The 18,617-nt window shown below is 39.3% G+C and overlaps 1 protein-coding gene across 2 annotated transcripts in view; it reads right to left on the bottom strand.

Annotated features, from left to right (window-relative positions):
* The window catches only part of LOC137437086 (cytoplasmic dynein 1 heavy chain 1), a 263,109-nt gene that overhangs the window by 180,031 nt on the left and 64,461 nt on the right, over window positions 1-18,617 (bottom strand). For both annotated transcript variants that reach the window (XM_068131446.2, XM_078786887.1), the window contains exons 10-16: window positions 15,994-16,328; window positions 15,291-15,620; window positions 14,202-14,381; window positions 6,666-6,809; window positions 3,972-4,118; window positions 3,134-3,274; window positions 2,631-2,807 (exon numbers count right to left, since the gene is read on the bottom strand). In XM_068131446.2, the coding sequence (XP_067987547.2) occupies window positions 2,631-2,807; window positions 3,134-3,274; window positions 3,972-4,118; window positions 6,666-6,809; window positions 14,202-14,381; window positions 15,291-15,620; window positions 15,994-16,328 (1,454 nt within the window). The remainder of the gene's footprint in view (window positions 1-2,630; window positions 2,808-3,133; window positions 3,275-3,971; window positions 4,119-6,665; window positions 6,810-14,201; window positions 14,382-15,290; window positions 15,621-15,993; window positions 16,329-18,617) is intronic.

Below are 18,617 nucleotides of genomic sequence, written 5' to 3'. Positions count from 1 at the left end.
AAATCATTAATAAAAACTTAAAGAATTAATTGATTAATCAATAAATAATTAATCGATTAAATGATTAATCAATAAATCAAAAATATCCTTGATAGCCACATCACTTGGTCACTGTCATGTCCAAATATTAGCTTCCTAGCTCAAAAGGTGCCTGAGATATCGGCCAAATGAGAAAGATAATAAATAAATGATTAATAATGAAAATAAATAAATAATAATCATTAAAAAATTAAATTATTAATCAATTCGGTCATAGAACAGATAAACCACCACCATTTCATCAGAATCTGTAACTTTAAAAAAGAAAAAAAATTAGCCATTAATCGAATAATTAAATAATTAATCGATTAATTGATTAATTGATTAATTAATAAATCAAAAATAGCCTTTGCAGCCAAATCACCTGGTCATTGGCATGTCCAAATATCAGCTTCCTGACTCAAAAGGTGCCTGAGTTAATGGTCAGAAGAGAAAGGAAATTTAATTAATTAAATAAGTACTTAATTAATCGCTAATAATTAAATAACTCCTCAATTAATTGATTAATCAAAAAAACAAAAATACGGTTTTTACAAAGGACTTGCTCACTATTGTGCTGAAATTTCAGCTTCCTAGCTCAAAGGATGGCTGAGATATCGCCCGGACAAACAAACAAACAAGAAAACAAGAAAGCAAGAAAACAAACAACCAGAGTGAAAACTGAGTACTCCCTTTCAGCGTGCGTCATTGCCGAGCCCCCTTCGATGCCCGGCAATGACGTTATGCAGCACCTAGGGATGGCATAGGAAAGGTGCGGTGTACAACAAGGAATCGTTGAGCACTAACTGATACAGAGCTCGCGTCAGACCTATGTACAGAAGAGTAAATTAATTCACAAAGAACCCGGGCAATGCCGGGTGCATTCAGCTAGTACATAATATAATTGGGAATATTATCCCACCTATAAGGACGTTCTTTGATAATACTTACTAAAAGCACCCACTCCTGCAGGGGGGGTTATTTTATTATCCTTATTCAAACACATAATTCAAAATACTTATCCAAAACACCTCTTCAAAATACTTATACAAAATACCTCTCGATGCGAAATTCAAAATACCTCTCGCTGCGTAATTCAAAACTCCTACCGCTGCGCAATTCAAAACACCTCTCTCTGCGTAATTCAACATACTTCTCCAAAATACCTCTTCAAAATACTTATACAAAATACCTCTCGATGCGAAATTCAAAATACCTCTCGCTGCGTAATTCAAAACTCCTACCGCTGCGCAATTCAAAACACCTCTCACTGCGTAATTCAACATACTTCTCCAAAATACCTCTTCAAAATACTTATACAAAATACCTCTCGATGCGAAATTCAAAATACCTCTCGCTGCGTAATTCAAAACTCCTACCGCTGCGCAATTCAAAACACCTCTCACTGCGTAATTCAAAACACCTATCACTGCGTAATTCAAAACACCTATACCTGCGTAATTCAAAACACCTATCCCTGCGTAATTCAAAACACCTCTCACTGCGTAATTCAAAACACCTCTCACTGCGTAATTCAAAACACCTCTCGCTGCGTAATTCAAAACACCTCTCGCTGCGTAATTCAAAACACCTCTCGCTGCGTAATTCAAAACACCTCTCACTGCGTAATTCAAAACACCTATCGCTGCGTAATTCAAAACACTTCTCGCTGCGTAATTCAAAACACCTCTCGCTGCGTAATTCAAAACACCTCTCGCTGCGTAATTCAAAACACCTCTTGCTGCGTAATTCAGAATAATTCTCGCTGCGTAATTCAAAACACCTCTCGCTGCGTAATTCAAAACACCTCTCGCTGCGTAATACAAAACACCTCTCGCTGCGTAATTCAAAATAATTCTCTCTGCATAATTCAAAATAATTCTCGCTACGTAATTCAAAACACCTCTCACTGCGTAATTCTAAACACCTCTCGCTACGTAATTCAAAACACCTCTCGCTGCGTAATTGAAAACACCTCTCGCTGCGTCATTGAAAATAATTCTCTCTGCGTAATTCAAAACACCTCTCGCTGCGTAATTCAAAATACCTCTCACTGCGTAATTTAATACATCTCTCGCTGTGTAATTAAAAACACCTCTCGCTGAATAATTCAAAACACCTTACTGTACAGTAATGGGTGAGGACATGTAATACCCGCTGCCACCTGGAGCTGCGCTACACAATACACATTTACATAGAGAATTGTGTCCCTTCAAACATTTTCCCTCCTCCCTCCTCTCCCATCAGACCACCTGCATAGATAAAACACTCGTATGCACTAATTGGGATCATGCTGATCATATATAGAAAGTCTGGGTGTAATCGGCCCAGAGCTGTGGGAGTAGCAGGACAAACACACACGCAAACACACACACAAACCGGTCTGTGGATTATAGTAAAGATTACACAATAAGTTACAATTACGATTGGACATACATACGCTGAAGTCGTAAGACATTATGTGGAGCCAATTCCACATTTAACTTTCAATATAAATTAAACCAATATTCCTGCTATTCTGGCAATAAGCAATAATGAAAGGATAAACACAGTTGAAGCAGATATTTTAATACTCAAAATCCATTCAATTCATACAGAGACTAAAGTAATACCTTTGCATAGTCGACCACCACAGGTCCAAAGCTTTTTCGTGTCTCTGCATTGTCAAATGTGAGACGGCACTTGCGCATCTGGTTGAGCAGGGTCTGCCATCGGTCCAGATTATCACCAAGCTTGCTGTAGACATTCTCCTGTTGCATGTCCCATAGGTTCTGATAGCGCAGCCATTCCTAGTGTCCAATAAAGAACCAGAGAGGTCGGTGTGGAGGTTGAAATGAAATTGAGCAATGTATTGTTTTTCGTTTTCATGAAACTATGAGGGAAAGGTCACCAGCACGTCAATTCAAGATCAGGATGACATAAATAGAAAGAAATTAACAGATTTGAAACATCTTACAAACAACATTGATCAAGCTTGGCCTTGGGTGGTATCGCTGTTTTATCTCAATGGAACTGAACTTTTTTTTTTTTAGTCCTTGGACTACCTGTTCTGCATATTTTGGAATTCAACCAAAATTTTATCTTTTGTCTGTTTATCTTTAATGCAGCCCCATACCTCCACGTATACTTCAACTTGCTTCATTAAGGTCTGTATGGCAGCCTGGGAAGCCTCCCTTGCTGCATTTCCTCCGGGCATCTTACGGTGAAGGTTTCGAAAGAACTTGTCTTCCTCACTCAATTCAAAATGCACACCGACCTGCTCAAAGACAATGTTCCTCAAGTTGGCGCAAAGCTACTGCAGTATACACATTATATAGGGTACTCGTACAAAGAACACAAAAATAATTCGATTATAATAGTCTAAGCAAGAAGGTTTATAAAAACAGAAGCAAAGGCAAACTAGAACGGCACTCGGTCACGCTGAGACAGCCGGTGGAGAAGTTGTTAGAGGTGCCAGGTGAAATGGCATTGGGATTTGTGGTCCTGGAAAAGGCCTACGACACTGTCCAGAGTGAGATGGTGATGGCAACACTGAGATAGATGGGAGTGTTGGTGGAATGGATGGATGCACAAGGGAATGAAAGGAAGAGTTTTGGTTGGTCCTTGGGATGTTTGAGGAGTGCATGCTCACTTGTGTGTGTGTACACACACACACACACACACACACACACACACACACACACACACACACACACACACACACACACACACACACACACACACACACACACACACACACACACACACACACACACTGCAATAGTCTCACAAATTGTGTCAATAAGGAGATAGAGAGAGAATGAGTAAAATGGGATAGCAATGAGAAAGCACAAATTTTGACAAGACAGAGCATTTGGTGTCCAAACTTCAAGTAACGTTGTGCACAAGATTAATGCTGGGTTGTCTGGAATCAGTTTCCTGAAAAACATCATGATCGCTGCCGATTGCTGTACCTGGTACCGCTGGCTTTGGATACGAGGCAGCGTGACGGCCACATTCTCCCATGCATGGAGCTCCCAGTGTAGGTGCTCCCGGCAGGCCTCCAGATGCGGCTCCAGGTGGATGAGCTGGTTTGTGATGCGGAACTCCAACACGACAAGCTAACAGGTGGAATCACATTAAATGGAAACATCGATATAAAGCTGAAGCGTTTACCATTAGATGCAGTTCAGTTTATTAGAGTGCAACATAATATATAACAATAATGTTCTACAAAAAACCAAGTGGATATTAAACGATGCAATGATTATTGTTAGCCACAATTGCCAAATAAATGGTAGTTTATTTACCAAAATAAACTACCAAATAAATGGTAGTTTATTTACCAAAATAAACTACCAAATAAATGCTAGTTTTTGTGTGTGTCATAAGTTAAATTATGTCACACATTACCTGTTGTTATAAAATTCCTTATCAATGTAAATATTACAATATTGGGCTATGCAGGGCTGCTATTAGATGGCCATCAGAAGGTGGGTTTTATCCATTATCATTTATTCCAAACATTTGGCCACCACCTGTGTTAAGGGTGTAGTACTGGTGAAAAATTGAGAAAACTACATAGGTACCTTTGAGAGGCCTTTACACAAAAACAAAGTCAAGTTAATATCTAATTTTCAGTTTTTCTTGAAAGATATAATCTTGGCTTTAACTCAGACCAGTTTCAACGCTTCTTTGTCATATTACATGCATATAATTTGCATAAATTAGACCGTCAATAAAAAACAAGGAAAAACAAAGAACGCATTTCCACTTCTATCTTCTATGTCACCTATCATTCTTTTCACACAAAACTTGGTACATGTATTATACATGTGTTACTCTACTACCTGATGAGAGGATTTTGTGAAATTATGTCAAATGTTCACTAATTAGCTACTAATAAAACTAATAATAAAACTTGGTTTTGGTTCACTAATAAAACTTGGTTGTCCTTCAATAAATCCACAATGGCTACTCCTATAAACACAAGCCTTCATCATTTTAAAGGAAGTGATATTCTGAATATCCTGTCCAAATGTCAGCCCAAAAGAATGATGCAAATTAAAGTTATAACAAATTTCATGCATGCAAAATGCAAAATATTATATTGAATTGAATTGAAATTTGAATTTTTTCAATAATTAGGGGTACTTCTATGACCTCTAATAGCATGATTCTTGTTTATAAGACTATAAGGAAACTGTTCAGCTATAACTAAATATTTTAAAAAATCAAAAAAAAAATCACCTGTTCACCAGTACTACACCCTTAACTGATAGTCTGGGAAAGAGCTGGACATATGAACATGATTTTGCATGTTCACTTCAAAAATGTGGTTCATCAAAATAACTGCTGCTTGAACCGACTGAGTGATTTTCATTATTGGTGACACTGAGAAAAATAAAAATCGCACCCGTGTCCAAAGGAAGCGGTTCAGTTTGGCATTTTTAATATTAAATAGGAAAAGCACAGAAAGAATGAAACCCATTAACAATTACCCTTCAGAACACTCTAGAATTACCATTTAGAACCCTTTAAAATTACTCATTCAAATTACAGTTTAGAACCCTTTAGAATCAAACACGGCGGGTTCGAAATGTTCTTCTTCATTTTTGCCGGACGGACAGACATAGCCGAATATTGAAGCGGCTTTACTGCTTAAAACATTACTCTGCCTGTCTGTCTAGCAGTCAAACAAAATTGAAAATAATTCCAAACAGGAAACTTCCTGTTTTAAAGACGTCAAAAAGGATACAGACAGCAGGCCCAAATAACTAATGTGAGGTGTTAAACAAGGTGGTGTAAAAGACATTGCATCAACGGCGGTAAAATTCCATTTTTTTTCTGCAACCTTTAAAATACATATTATATTTCTATTAAATATAACTGAACACTGTTTAACACAAACCACCCTTTTAGCACTTTCAAAAACCCTTCTGTTGAGCAGTACTTGGACAAAACATTACAGCATTTTACATCATCTTGACCAATCAAATTTGCCGCTCGCAGACCCCGCCCATGTTATTTATTTTTCTCAAGACTGCTCTTGAGGTACTGCTAACCGGTAAGGTGTTGTATGAATGCTCTAGTTGTTTTGTCATTTTTTAATTTTGTTATTGTGAGTTATCTCTCCTCACGAGGCTACACGAAATGAATCATTTGTTTATGATCAAGGTCGTGTTACTCGTTCACTTTATGGAATCAAGCTCCAAATAACTTTTTGGGATGTTAAGAGAACAGTTTTTCACGCAAGTTAGTAGTTAATAGAACAGTCCCTCTTAGCGTGTATTTTTTAAGAGTTTTGCCCTTGGTGCATTGCAAACTGTCACCCAAAAGTGCACATATTAAATATTGTAAATTAAACTATCATTTTATCATTATCATTTTATATCATTATCATTATCATATATATCATTATCATTTATCAGTAAAATTATCATTTTCATTCATTCATTCATTCAAACTGTGCATTATTAAAGCAGAATTGTGCAGCACAGCACAGTATAGAATTTAGTAAGTTTACATGTTTCCAAATGTTTGTATTAAACTATGAAATCCAACAGAGTTTTGTTATCTGTAATTACATAGTTGGGAAGGATATATTGGGGCTTACTAAATGTCATTCACTGCATAAATACAGATTTCTCATGTATGATGATCCGTACCTTGATTCTTGGCTCTCCCCCAGGCTGATGTCCAGTGAGAGGAGCTTCTGTGTCCATGTCCCCTTTTCCATCAGTATGTCCCAAAAGCACCTGCGTCCATGCCTTGAGGCCAGCTTCAAGCCTTGCACCCAGAATGTCCTCAATCTGTCAACATCGAAAGTAATGCATCACTTCACCCTCAATCCGGTTTCTGTCCCGAAAGCATCATGCGCAAAGTACGAGGATACTCCCTTTATAGTGTTAGTAACCAATACCCATAATCATGGGTTTCTGTTTTTAATGCATTTGTTGAAATGTGAATGTGGCAGCAAAGTGAGGTAACAAAGAGAGTGGAACTGCACGTAATTTGAGCAGCCTTGCATCATTTTAAATCTCGTTCTTTCCTCCAGGGCTTCAAGACAGCTGTTCACCACCATCTCAGATCACCATGATATTTTCTACCCTCGCTAACCCTCCACCCCACCACTAGCACTTTTCCTTCAAAATGTACACTTTCCCCTCCATAGAATTTCCTTCTGCATCCATCATTTCCTTTCCTGCCCCCCAATTCCTCCCCACACTCATTATTTGTCCAAATCTCTGTCTATATTGGCCTTCAACTTTGCTGTTGGTGCCTCCAACCCCAACTGTCTCTCCGTTGTTCATTTTGCCATGTTGTGTCCTGATCCATTCAGTCAACGAGCTCTTCCACGAACATCAACGATGTATACAAAAAAATATATGAAAACATCAACCAAGTTGAAACTTAAAGACAATTTGCTGTTCACAGTATGGTGATGATTGCCTGTTAAATGCATTCATTCAAATCAATGAGCACCTTGGGGGCAATACATTTTGGCGAACGAGGCCATTAGAAAATGATCTCCTGCACTGGTTACATACAGTGGCCTGAAACAGAATTCACCCCCTACCAATAATGTCACATTTAGATGAATTATGTAGAAACAATTTTTCCAAATGAACTTTTTAAATTCATAACTGAAGAGATCAAACTAAACACTGATACAGTTGAAGGAGGTTACATGTCAGGAATACTTGCAAAAACATGTACAAATCAAAATTCACAAGTTGCAAGGTATTCAGCCCCTTATGTCAGTACTTGGTAGAAGCACCTTTTGCAGAAATGACTGCTATGAGTCTTTGTGGGTAGGCCTCTACCAGCTTTGCACAGTGAGATGGTAAAATCTTTGCCTATTCTTGACGTGAAAATTGCTCTAGTTCTGCAAAGTTTAATGGGGATTGTGAATGGACTGCAATCTTCAAGTCTCGCCATAAATGTTCAATTGGGTTCAAGTCAGGACCACTCAAGAACATTTATTTTCTTCTTATTCAGACACTCCAGTGTGGCTTTACCTTTGTGTTTTGGATCATTGTCCTGCTGAAATGTAAACCTCCTACCTAGTTTCAGATTCATGGCTGACCCAGATTCAGATTCATGGTTTCATATTCAAGGTTTTCATCAGGGATTCTCCTGTACTTTGCACCATCAATTGTCCGTTGTATCCTGACAAGCTTGCCAGTCCCTGCTGATGAAAAGCAGCCCCATCGCATGATGCTGCCACCACCATGCTTAACAGTAGGGATGGTGTTGACTGGGTGATGTGCAGTGTTAGGCTTGCGCCAGACGTAACAATTTTTATTTATATCAAAAAGTTCACATTTTGTCTTGTCTGACCACAAAAAGTTTCTCCACATGCCTGCAGTATCATTAAGATTATTTTTCTCAAGTTCCATTTGAGCTTTTAGATGCGTCTTTTTCAGTAATGGCTTATTTCTTACCACCTGTCTGTAGAGGTCAGCTTTGTGAAGGGAATGGGATATTGTTGATGGATGAACACTGACCCCATCTAGAGCATAGAGCCTTGCAGAATTTTCAAACTCATTGTTGGATTTACAACGACATCCGGAACCAGTTTCCTGCTTGGGGTCATTCCATGTCAAATCATCAAAGAATCTGCCGTCATCTCTCAGATTTTTGTAAAACTTTGGGAACCAATTGGGACCCATGAAAAACAGCTAGAACTCAAATATTTTTGCTAACAGCCTCTTAATTAGTGAGATACAGGTTAACGAACTTTGGACTAATTAGCGCGATGTCGCGAATTCAAATGGCCATATCTCTAAAAGTATAACACCTAGAGAGCTGGTTTTGGTGTCATTTTAAAGGTATTTTCATGCCCTATAAATTTGTCTGGGCAACATTTTCCTTCCTCCAATCACAAAAAAGTTATCACAAAATATAAACTTCAATCGTGAATCCAAAACAAATGTATCCTTCAAATTTCCTCAAATTCATCCCAGATGTACCTTATGATGTCAAGAAGCTTCCACATAAGTTTTGTGATGGGCACTCCAATAGTTTCTGAGATATGAGCAATAATGTACATGTACGTATGGCATATAGGTTCGAAAATCAGCATTTGTAATGTATTATACAATCATTCTAACCTAGCCATGACAGGGAACACAGGGAACAACCATCAATTGCTTTGAAGTATCATATACTTTCATTTTCAACTGGGCCTGAGGGGAATTCTCATCTGGGGAATTCCAACTGGGATTTCCCATGTGGGTAATTCGAGGTGATGCAACTTTCACAGTCTAAGATCCCCAGGGAAAGTCCAAGTTGGCTTAGTGTAATGCTTAGGCCTGCCACCAACAGAAATTGGCAGTTCACTTCTGAAGGAGCTGCAGAAAAATGACGACTGCCAAGGAAAAGTTCATCTTGAAGCAGAAATCCTGCTGCAATCCCTTTGGAGCTCATGAAAAACCAAAGTCGTCTGGCTTGAGAGCTCTTAGCCAAAAAGCCATAGCCGCTCATCCAAGCCTCAAACTGCAAAGTGCACAGAAAATCTGTACCCAGTGTCGTAAGAAACTGGCAAAAAGACAACCAGGTGTGGTAGAGACTCAGAGTGAAATACCATTACCAGTGACCAGCAGCGCTATTAGCAGTAGTGAGGACAATGATGGTGGAGGTGAATCACCAATACCAGGCAGTTCAGGGGAGTTTGAATTTCATTCTCCTGAAATAGAACTGAATACACTGAATGAGTCTTTGGGATTGATTGGAGAATCACCTATTCCAAAAAAGAGACTTGCTGCAGATAAATATGTGAAATCCAAAACCAAGAAAATCGGTGACACTGTGAAGAAAAAATTGGAAATCGCGACAGGATTGCCATCTAACAAACTCCAGGATGCAGGACAGGAGATGATAGAACAACTCAAGCACAAGTTTGAATCAAGTTTGAATCAAGTTTGAAACTTACACCTGGGATGATCGATCACAATGTCTCAGCCATAACTGGTTATGTTACAGTGGATTATGATGGTCACTGGTGGGTTGCATGTGTCATGGAACATACCCCAGAGAGGCATGAGGTGGATGTTAAGTTCCTCCATCCACATGGACCATCCCCATCATATACATTTCCGGAACCAGCAGACCCTCTCACTATTGACTACCAGGATGTGCTTACTACTGTTGAACCAACCACTGCAACTGGAAGGACATATTGTATTTCCAAGAAAGAAACAAGTGCTGCTGTTGCTGCATTGAAGAGGAAATTGAAAGCCTAAGTCAGGTTAGTGAACACTGTGTACTTGAACTCACTTATTGATTGTATAATACATTACAAATGCTGATTTTCGAACCTATATGCCATACGTACATGTACATTATTGCTCATATCTCAGAAACTATTGGAGTGCCCATCACAAAATTTATGTGGAAGCTTCTTGACATCATAAGGTACCTCTGGGATGAATTTGAGGAAATTTGAAGGATACATTTTTTGGGGATTCACAATTGAAGTTTATATTTTGTGATAACTTTTTTGTGGTTGGAGGTAGGAAAATGTTGCCCAGACAAATTCGTAGGGCATGAAAATACCTTTAAAATGACACCAAAACCAGCTCTCTAGGTGTTATACTTTTAGAGATATGGCCATTTGAATTCGCGACGTCGCGCTAATTAGTCCAAAGTTCGTTAGTCTGTATCTCACTAATTAAGAGGCTGTTAGCAAAAATATTTGAGTTCTTGCCGTTTTTCATGGGTCCCAATTGGTTCCCAAAGTTTTACAAAAATCTGAGAGATGACGGCAGATTCTTTGATGATTTGACATGGAATGACCCCTTGGCCGGCCGCCGAGTTTGCATGGGTGACCTGATCTGAGTAGTCTGGGTGGTATGAGATGTCTTTTACTTCTTAATGATGGATTTCACCGGGATCAAAGGGATAATGAGTGACTTTGAAATCTTTTTATAATCCTCTCCTGAACGGTGCTTCTCCATCACTTTATGTCTGATTTCTTTGGAAAGCTCCTTGGTCTTCAGGTTTGCCGTGTTGGTTGATCAAGTGAGTTACACCTTAAAACTCCTTCGATAAGTGGGGAAGATTAATACTCAAGTTAAACCACTGATTACATACAGGTGAAACATATTTCAAACAAATAATTTGCTCCTGAAGTGATAATTAGGCAAAGGGTTTGAATACTTGTACAACTGCGAATCATCTGATTTTCTCTGTTAATCTGTCTTATTCACAATGTATCTGCATTTTTTTTAAGCTTTATTACTTTGGAGTAGTTTGTGAAGACTCTATATATTAAGCTTGATTTGAAAGAATCATGAAATAAGCTCAGGTGGCATCAAAATGTGAAACCTTCAGAGAGTGGGGTGGGTGAATACTTTTCCAGGTCACTGTACATATCCTAAGTAAATATAAACTGAAGGGTGCAGGCATAGAAAAGCTTCCACTCTTTTTTTCTTTTTTCTTTTTTTTTGTATACAAGATCGAGGCTCGTGAAAGAGCGAACATTAATCACACAGAAAGACAACCGACACAAAAACATATAACATCGGGAGCGGTAGACAAGATGGGGAGAGAGGGGGAAGGACACAAGCACAACATTTGAGAGCAGGGACCGAGAGACATGGAGACATCGAGGGTCTGATGGCATAAGTGTACGTCCAAAGTGAAAGGATACCTCGAAAAGTAATTCAACTGTTGCTTTGGTACAAGCTGAATTAAAGGATAACAAAAGTTCAGGTCAATTTTGAGCATCCTCACATTAAAACACCAATGAAGACTCAGTCTATAACTAGAAATGCACCATGCTCACTCATTTTAAGAACTGCATCATTTGCTCAAAAACAAAAGCTCTTCATATACTCATTTCCCCTAAGTTAGGGTCAATCAAACATGTCACTTCCTTAGTTTGATTCTTCATGTGGAAGATGTGATACTTACTATTGAAGCTTGTTTCGAAGTTATATACTGCACTGTATGCAAGCTGTTTGTAGAGGACTGAGATTTGCCAGTATATGCATCAGTATTGAAATGAAAACCTCGTCTTGCTGGTGAAGGCTAGTGTCGATCTGCGTCGGCGCACAGGTATAACAATGGATGAAATGAACGATACACTGATCGAGGTATGCTCACCATCGTGGGAAGCAACATCCGCATAACGTTTTACTTTGCCTTTTTACATTTCCGTTAATGCCCGAAACGTCAGCTTCTCCTTGCTTCCCATGGTGGCTGGCATATCTCAATCAACGTCCCGTTGATTTAATCAATTATGCAGCATGGTGGCTTGGTTGTCAGTACAACCCTAAGTATAAAAATAATTTTAGCTACATCTTGGTCCTTAAAGCCTGGTGTTGGGCTAGCGGCTAGGGTGCCAGCTTAGGATCCTAGGATCCTGGGTTCGAATCCCGGTCGATCGCTGAATTAACGCCAGGGGGGTTGACCCAGCCTGTCATCCTTCCGAGGTCGGCTAATTGAGTACCAGTTCACTGGTAATTCCCTGTTTGTCGTAAAAGGCGACAAAAAGGGTTGGTGGCAGGAAGGGCATCCGGCCGTAAAACATTGCTTCAAAAAGGGGACCCAACAAAAACAACAACAACCACGGTGCCCGAAAAAGGCCAACCCCCGCTTTGCGGGGGGAAATGGCCTCTAAAGGTGTTTTTTTTGTTTGTTTGTTTTTTTACATCTTGGTCCTTAAAATAATATTTTCAATAATCCTATTCACCCTTCCACTCCTTATATCCTGTTATTAGTCCCCTACCGGTGTACACCGGAGGGGACTATAGGTTTGCACGCCGTCCCTCCGTCTGTCCGTCTGTCAGTCCGTCACGCAAAGAACAGCTTTCCGGACTTTTTTCCTAAACCCTTAATGCTAATGATTTCAAACTTGGTACATGGTTTCCTCATGATAAGTTACAGATCAAGTTCGAACTTCACGACGTTTCGATAATTTTTGACAAAGTTATGGCACTTTGAACTTTGGTAATTTCCCCAAAGGTTTTCCGGACTATAATTTGGAGTGCGGTAAGTCAAAGCTGTTAATATTCCTTGTTTTAACTCCAATTTACATTCTGTTTCCACTTTTAGTGAGAAGTAGGGGTCTGTGCAAGCATTCATGAACTTTATTTGGTGCAAATCGGATAATTTTTAGCCAAGTTACCTCAGACCATGAGTTGGTAATTATATATTTCACACATAGTGCAATACGTGCAGGCTGCTCCACGGAGCGACCTTGCGGGCTTATTTTAACTCTGATTTACATTCTTTTTCCCCTTTTAGCAAGAAGTAGGGGTCTGTGCAAGCATTCATGAACTTTATTTGGTGTAAATCGGATAATTCATAGCCGAGTTACCTCAGACCGTGAGTTGGTAATTATATAATTCACACAGTTTTCCGGACGACAGACTGCCGGTAGGGGACATGTATTGCAGCGCAATACTCATAATGCTTGTTTTATATTGCTCTCTCATGTGATTAAGAGAGAGCAGGGCAGCATATGGACTTCTGAAGGACTTTTCTTTTCCTACCCAGCTGCCATTGGATAAATGGGCATCTTAACATCTGTTAGCATCCTATTAAACTTTAATCATATGGACAATTCACTTGACCCAAAACTATAACGAGAAATCATCTCAAAATGCAAAGGCATCATCCACTTCCGCAATGTACTCGAACGAAACTTGGCAATGAAAGTTTAAAAAAAGAAATTATATATTTTATTCATTTAGGCTTTTCATATTCTCATAATAATGGTTTGTGGAAGATTTGATGACAAAAGCTCAATTGGTAAAAACGTTATGGCCTGGACGCATGCACTAAAGCTTGATGGTAAATAAATAAATAAAGAAAGAAAGTCGGAAGTGATTAAAAAAACGGGACGTCTCCTGCTTGACATGCTGCAGTGGGGCTAATAAGGACTATTTATAGTTACCATGATTTTGTCCTTTCACATTTGGACCCAATTATTTATTATTTTCTCCATATTCTTATAATAAGGGTTTATTGAAAATTTTATGACAAATGCTCAAATGGTAGAAAATGTTATACAACTGCAAAACCTCGTGTTCTGTGCTAAATATTCAAATGGCGATTCTGTAAATATACTCGTGTATGTTTTGTGGCCAGGAAGTTTGTATCATGCAAAGTAGCATGTGCCTTATGGACTTGCTTTATGGAAATAAATATCATTGGACAGCACTTCTTGTAGATAAAAATAGAATGTTTGGCACCTCTGTGTCTAGTTTGTTGACCCAGATTGAGAGGTTGGAGTATGAGTGAAGGTTCAAATCATCCACAGCCTTCTGGATTCGACCAAGGATCTCTGAAAATGTTTTGTGGTCATAGGCGCAGGTCTCCAGCGAACGAACTTCCAGCTGGATCTTCTCCTCAATAACCAACAGGTCCTCAACCTGAGAGATTGAGAGAATGATGACACTCAATAACCAACATGATGTCATTATCCATGCAATTTCCTAAGCAAGTTAATGTTTTGTTACATCATCATAATTGTCACAGGTAATTGTAATGTAGTAAGAACATGGTGTTGAAGTTCTTCCTCCGATGGATGGTCCTTTAATTTTTCTTATTTATTTATTAATAACATTGATCTTTCACAAAGGTTTATGAAGGAGTAACTAGCATCGTTTTTGGAATATCAACAACATCATCACTATAGTAGAGGAAGAACAATCTATTGTGGGAATGCAAAAATAAACTAGCGCAAAGTTGATGGCACCCCATAGTAAATGCCCACACTTCTCACCTAAATTAAAGTTTGAAGATGGCAAAAAGTTCCACCAGGAATGACCCAATATCAAATTTTGAGTTAAAAAAATAATCTTTTGTCCAATATCAAATCCCCACCCTCTGAGGTATGAACCGGGTGTCAAATCCACAAAATCCTTAAGTATTTCCTGCGTCCCCCAATGCAGATTGCATATACAAACTTTGATTTTAAAAAGTTTAAAAAGTTTGCCCATAATTGCATTTTTTGATAATTGACCTTTTGACCCCACCCCAATGGCCAAGGCCAAATATAATATGCTCTCACACCTTCTTGCCATGGCCCATTTGGTGATCATGACTACCAAGTTTGGTGAATTTCTGCACAAGTGTTTCGGAGGATATAGCATGATGGACGGCCGGACAAAGACAGACAGACAGAGCCGATTACAACATCCCTTTTTTGTGTTGTTGTTTTTTTAAAGCGTGGAGATAACTACAGAAAGCTAGTATGTATCAGATCTACTTAAGGTGGCATTCCTGTATTAAAAAGCATTGATTTTGTCTTCTCCAAGAAAGCAGAATGAAGCATTCACCTTTTCCTGGAAGTTGAAGATGGTTTCAGCAAGACGCTGTGCATACACATCCAGCTTGTATGACTCCCAGACAAGGCTGATGCCCTCGGCGATGAGGGCCTGAACATCACGCCGCAGTCCGGCCACAAGTAAGACGATGCATTTCCGCTCCTCGACTCGCTCACATGTGCGCTCATACGTACGAACGCTTTCGATAAGCGAAATGGCAAATGGGTAAAGTTGATTTGCCTGATGTGCCTTGTTTACAATAGCAAGGGGCACCCGGAAACCCAGCCACTTGAGATTTCGCACTTCCTTTGAAAGGGTAATGATCTCCGGAAGGAAGTTGACCTTTGGGTGGAGAATAGTTGAATAAAGAGAGTAGATAATGCAACTTGCAACAGATTTGCAAACGGAAAATAGCATATGGTTCTTATCAACATCTCGATCATGAGGTTAAGCAATAACCTTTATGTACACCTCCCTTTTATGAGCTCAACTCAAATCAAACTGATTTCTGAAGTTCGAGAAACACAATATAGGACTACCTGACCTTATGTGACATCACTTATAACACTCGAGGTGATTTCACCAAAACAACATCAAGCTTATTTGGGTGAGAGAGTAAGCCAATTGCTATTTCACTAAATCATGAAAACAGGACAGAGAGCTCGTCACGGCTTTCCTGTCTGCTGATATGCAGGTGATCCTGTAAGCAACTCACCTTAAGCCTGAGGACCGTACCGGTTCGGGTACGTGCACGTGTGCTCTCGATGGCGAAGATGCGGCCCGTCACACCCAGGTTGCGCTGTTGCACCTTGCGTGCCCAGTCCTCAAATATGTCCTGGGTGCAGAGCTTCGCACGAAAGCTATCGCCATCTTGTTTAAGTTTCTGCCCCTCAACGTGGTTTTCCCAGCCGCGGCCCAGCACATCCTCCACGCGTTTCATGTATGCCGTGAGCTGCCTGTCGATTTGCTTTGCCCATATGATGGAGCCAGAGACCGGAGGAAGGTCACGCACACGGCTCATTCGGCAGGCCTGACTTTGAGGATATTGCACTGTAGGAAGAGGATTAAAAGTTTTTATACAATTAAAAGCTACATGTAAAACAATAAAATGATAGTATGATTGAATGACAAAAGTGAAAATTATACGGTCATGAACAATAAGTTGCTTAGACAATCCAATACAATGCACTTTATCTATACAGTGTTGTTGTTTGTATCTATACAGTATCTATACAATGCACTTTATCTATACAGCCTACGTGTATCGAGGCTTGTAGAAGAACTAAAATTTGATAACGTTTCCTGAACATGGATTAGCTACATTGATTCCGGTGCTAGCCAGACAAAGTCATGAGGAGTGGCTAAAGGAAACAGGACTTTGTTGGAAAGGAAAGGCCAAAGATGTTGAAAACAGGGAAACAAAATACATTGGAAAGGAGACGATTACCAGGGGATCTGATGGAGCTGTTTAAGATAATGAAAAGTACTACTGTATATATTCAAAATCCCAATAGCCAAGAAACTGCTTCGGCAGCCCCGAGCATCTGAAGATGCAAAAAGGAGTGGTCATCATCATCATCATTATCATCATCATAGTCAAAATGTTGGAACCCATCTGTGGATGCACGAGAAATGACAATGCAGACCCATCGGCCAATGGGTCTGCGCCATCTGCGGATGTGTTGTTCACCTTGAAGGAATGTGTATGCATCAATGGTGGATGAGTATGTTTATTTGAACCTAAAAATAAGCAATTGATGTCATAAATGTTTATAAAGCAGTCCATGACATGTGGTTTGTCGATAACCGTTTGTCGATAAGATAAAAATAAGATAATGTCGCTCCATTTAAAAACGCTGTTGGAAGGTCAGGATCCTTGCCACCAAAACTACATTTACCCTCGCCATCACCTTCATCAGCACCTGCCACTCTCTACCCTGCCACCATTCCCCTCCGCCATTATCAGAAGAACACCTAATGTTTTGTATGAATGTTGAGTATGTTATGTAAAGCTTTACTAAAACTGCCATGTATCTGTTAATTACAAAATGTATTGACAAAATGTATAAATAGATGGGTAGAAATAGATAATAAAACATTTAAAAATCATCTCTGTTAAATTCCTACCACATGTAATTCCAACGACTGTGTACCTGATTGAAGAGCACCATTCTGTCAACACATTCCTTCAAGGTGAACAACACATCCGCAGATGGCGCAGACCCATCGGCCGATGGGTCTGCATTGTCATTTCTCGTGCATCCACAGATGGGTCAGACCCATCGGCCGATGGGACCGATCCACAGATGGGTTCCAACAAAAATTAATGAAAAAGGGTTTTTAAGCAGAATGGACAGTGACAGGACCAGGGACTACAGTCTTAAAGCAAAGAGGAGAGTTAGAACGTTTTTAAGGTAGAGGTCTTTCACTGAGAGTAATTAATACATGTAATGGTCTACCTGGAAAGGTAGTGGTAGCAGAAACAGTAGATAGGTTTGTATATGTACACAAACAGTCGATAGATGAATGTATATATATATATATATATATATATATATATATATATAGTAGCAGGGAAACCTCGCCCCACCTGGCTGGGTGCAAACATTTTCCAGGTGGTGGTTTCGGGACGTGTTGGAGTGTTGGACATTTAAAAGATATGTTAGCACTGCGGCAGCACTACCTGGCCCTACATCCCAATGTACACTTTGTAGCGACCATTGGTGGCCTCAAAATGGACGTCAAGGCCACCGTCTGGTATCTTAAAACCTTGCCCAGGTTCTAAAGTACTTACACCAAAAATTTGGGGCCTCCAGATGCTACAGTTCTGCCGTGAAAGAATAACGTAGAAACGCATAAGCATAAACTCCTTCTAAATACCAAATGACCTTCTCCTACATTAATTAATCATCCTCACTTCCTACTCGGATAATTCTTGACCTCTTAAAATTTATCAATACAGTATTATGAATTTTAAAAACCGCAAAAAACGACAAAGCGGAATTGTAACACAAAGGTAGTGTTGCAAAACATTTTGGTATGTACATTTCAGAAAAGTGGGGTTTAGGGGAAGGACTTTAGACCATAATCCTCAAAGGCCGACGTGCACCTCATATATGGCAGGCATTCAAAAAAAATTATTGGAACGAGATACAACTGTCCATGAAACACCAACGTGTTTATTTATTAAATAAATAAATTACATCTCATTTAGTAATTAATTGAATAATTAAATAATTAATCGACTAATCGATTAATTGATTAATCAATAAATCAAAAATATCCTCGATAGCCACATCACTTGGTCATTCATGTCCAAATATTAGCTTCCGAGCTCAA

The sequence above is a fragment of the Myxine glutinosa genome, chromosome 11, assembly GCF_964187855.1.
Source record: "Myxine glutinosa chromosome 11, kmMyxGlut1.1, whole genome shotgun sequence".
Classification (NCBI taxonomy): domain Eukaryota; kingdom Metazoa; phylum Chordata; class Myxini; order Myxiniformes; family Myxinidae; genus Myxine; species Myxine glutinosa.
The sequence above is the reverse complement of the archived record's forward strand: the minus strand, read 5'-3'. Positions and strand labels throughout refer to the sequence as shown.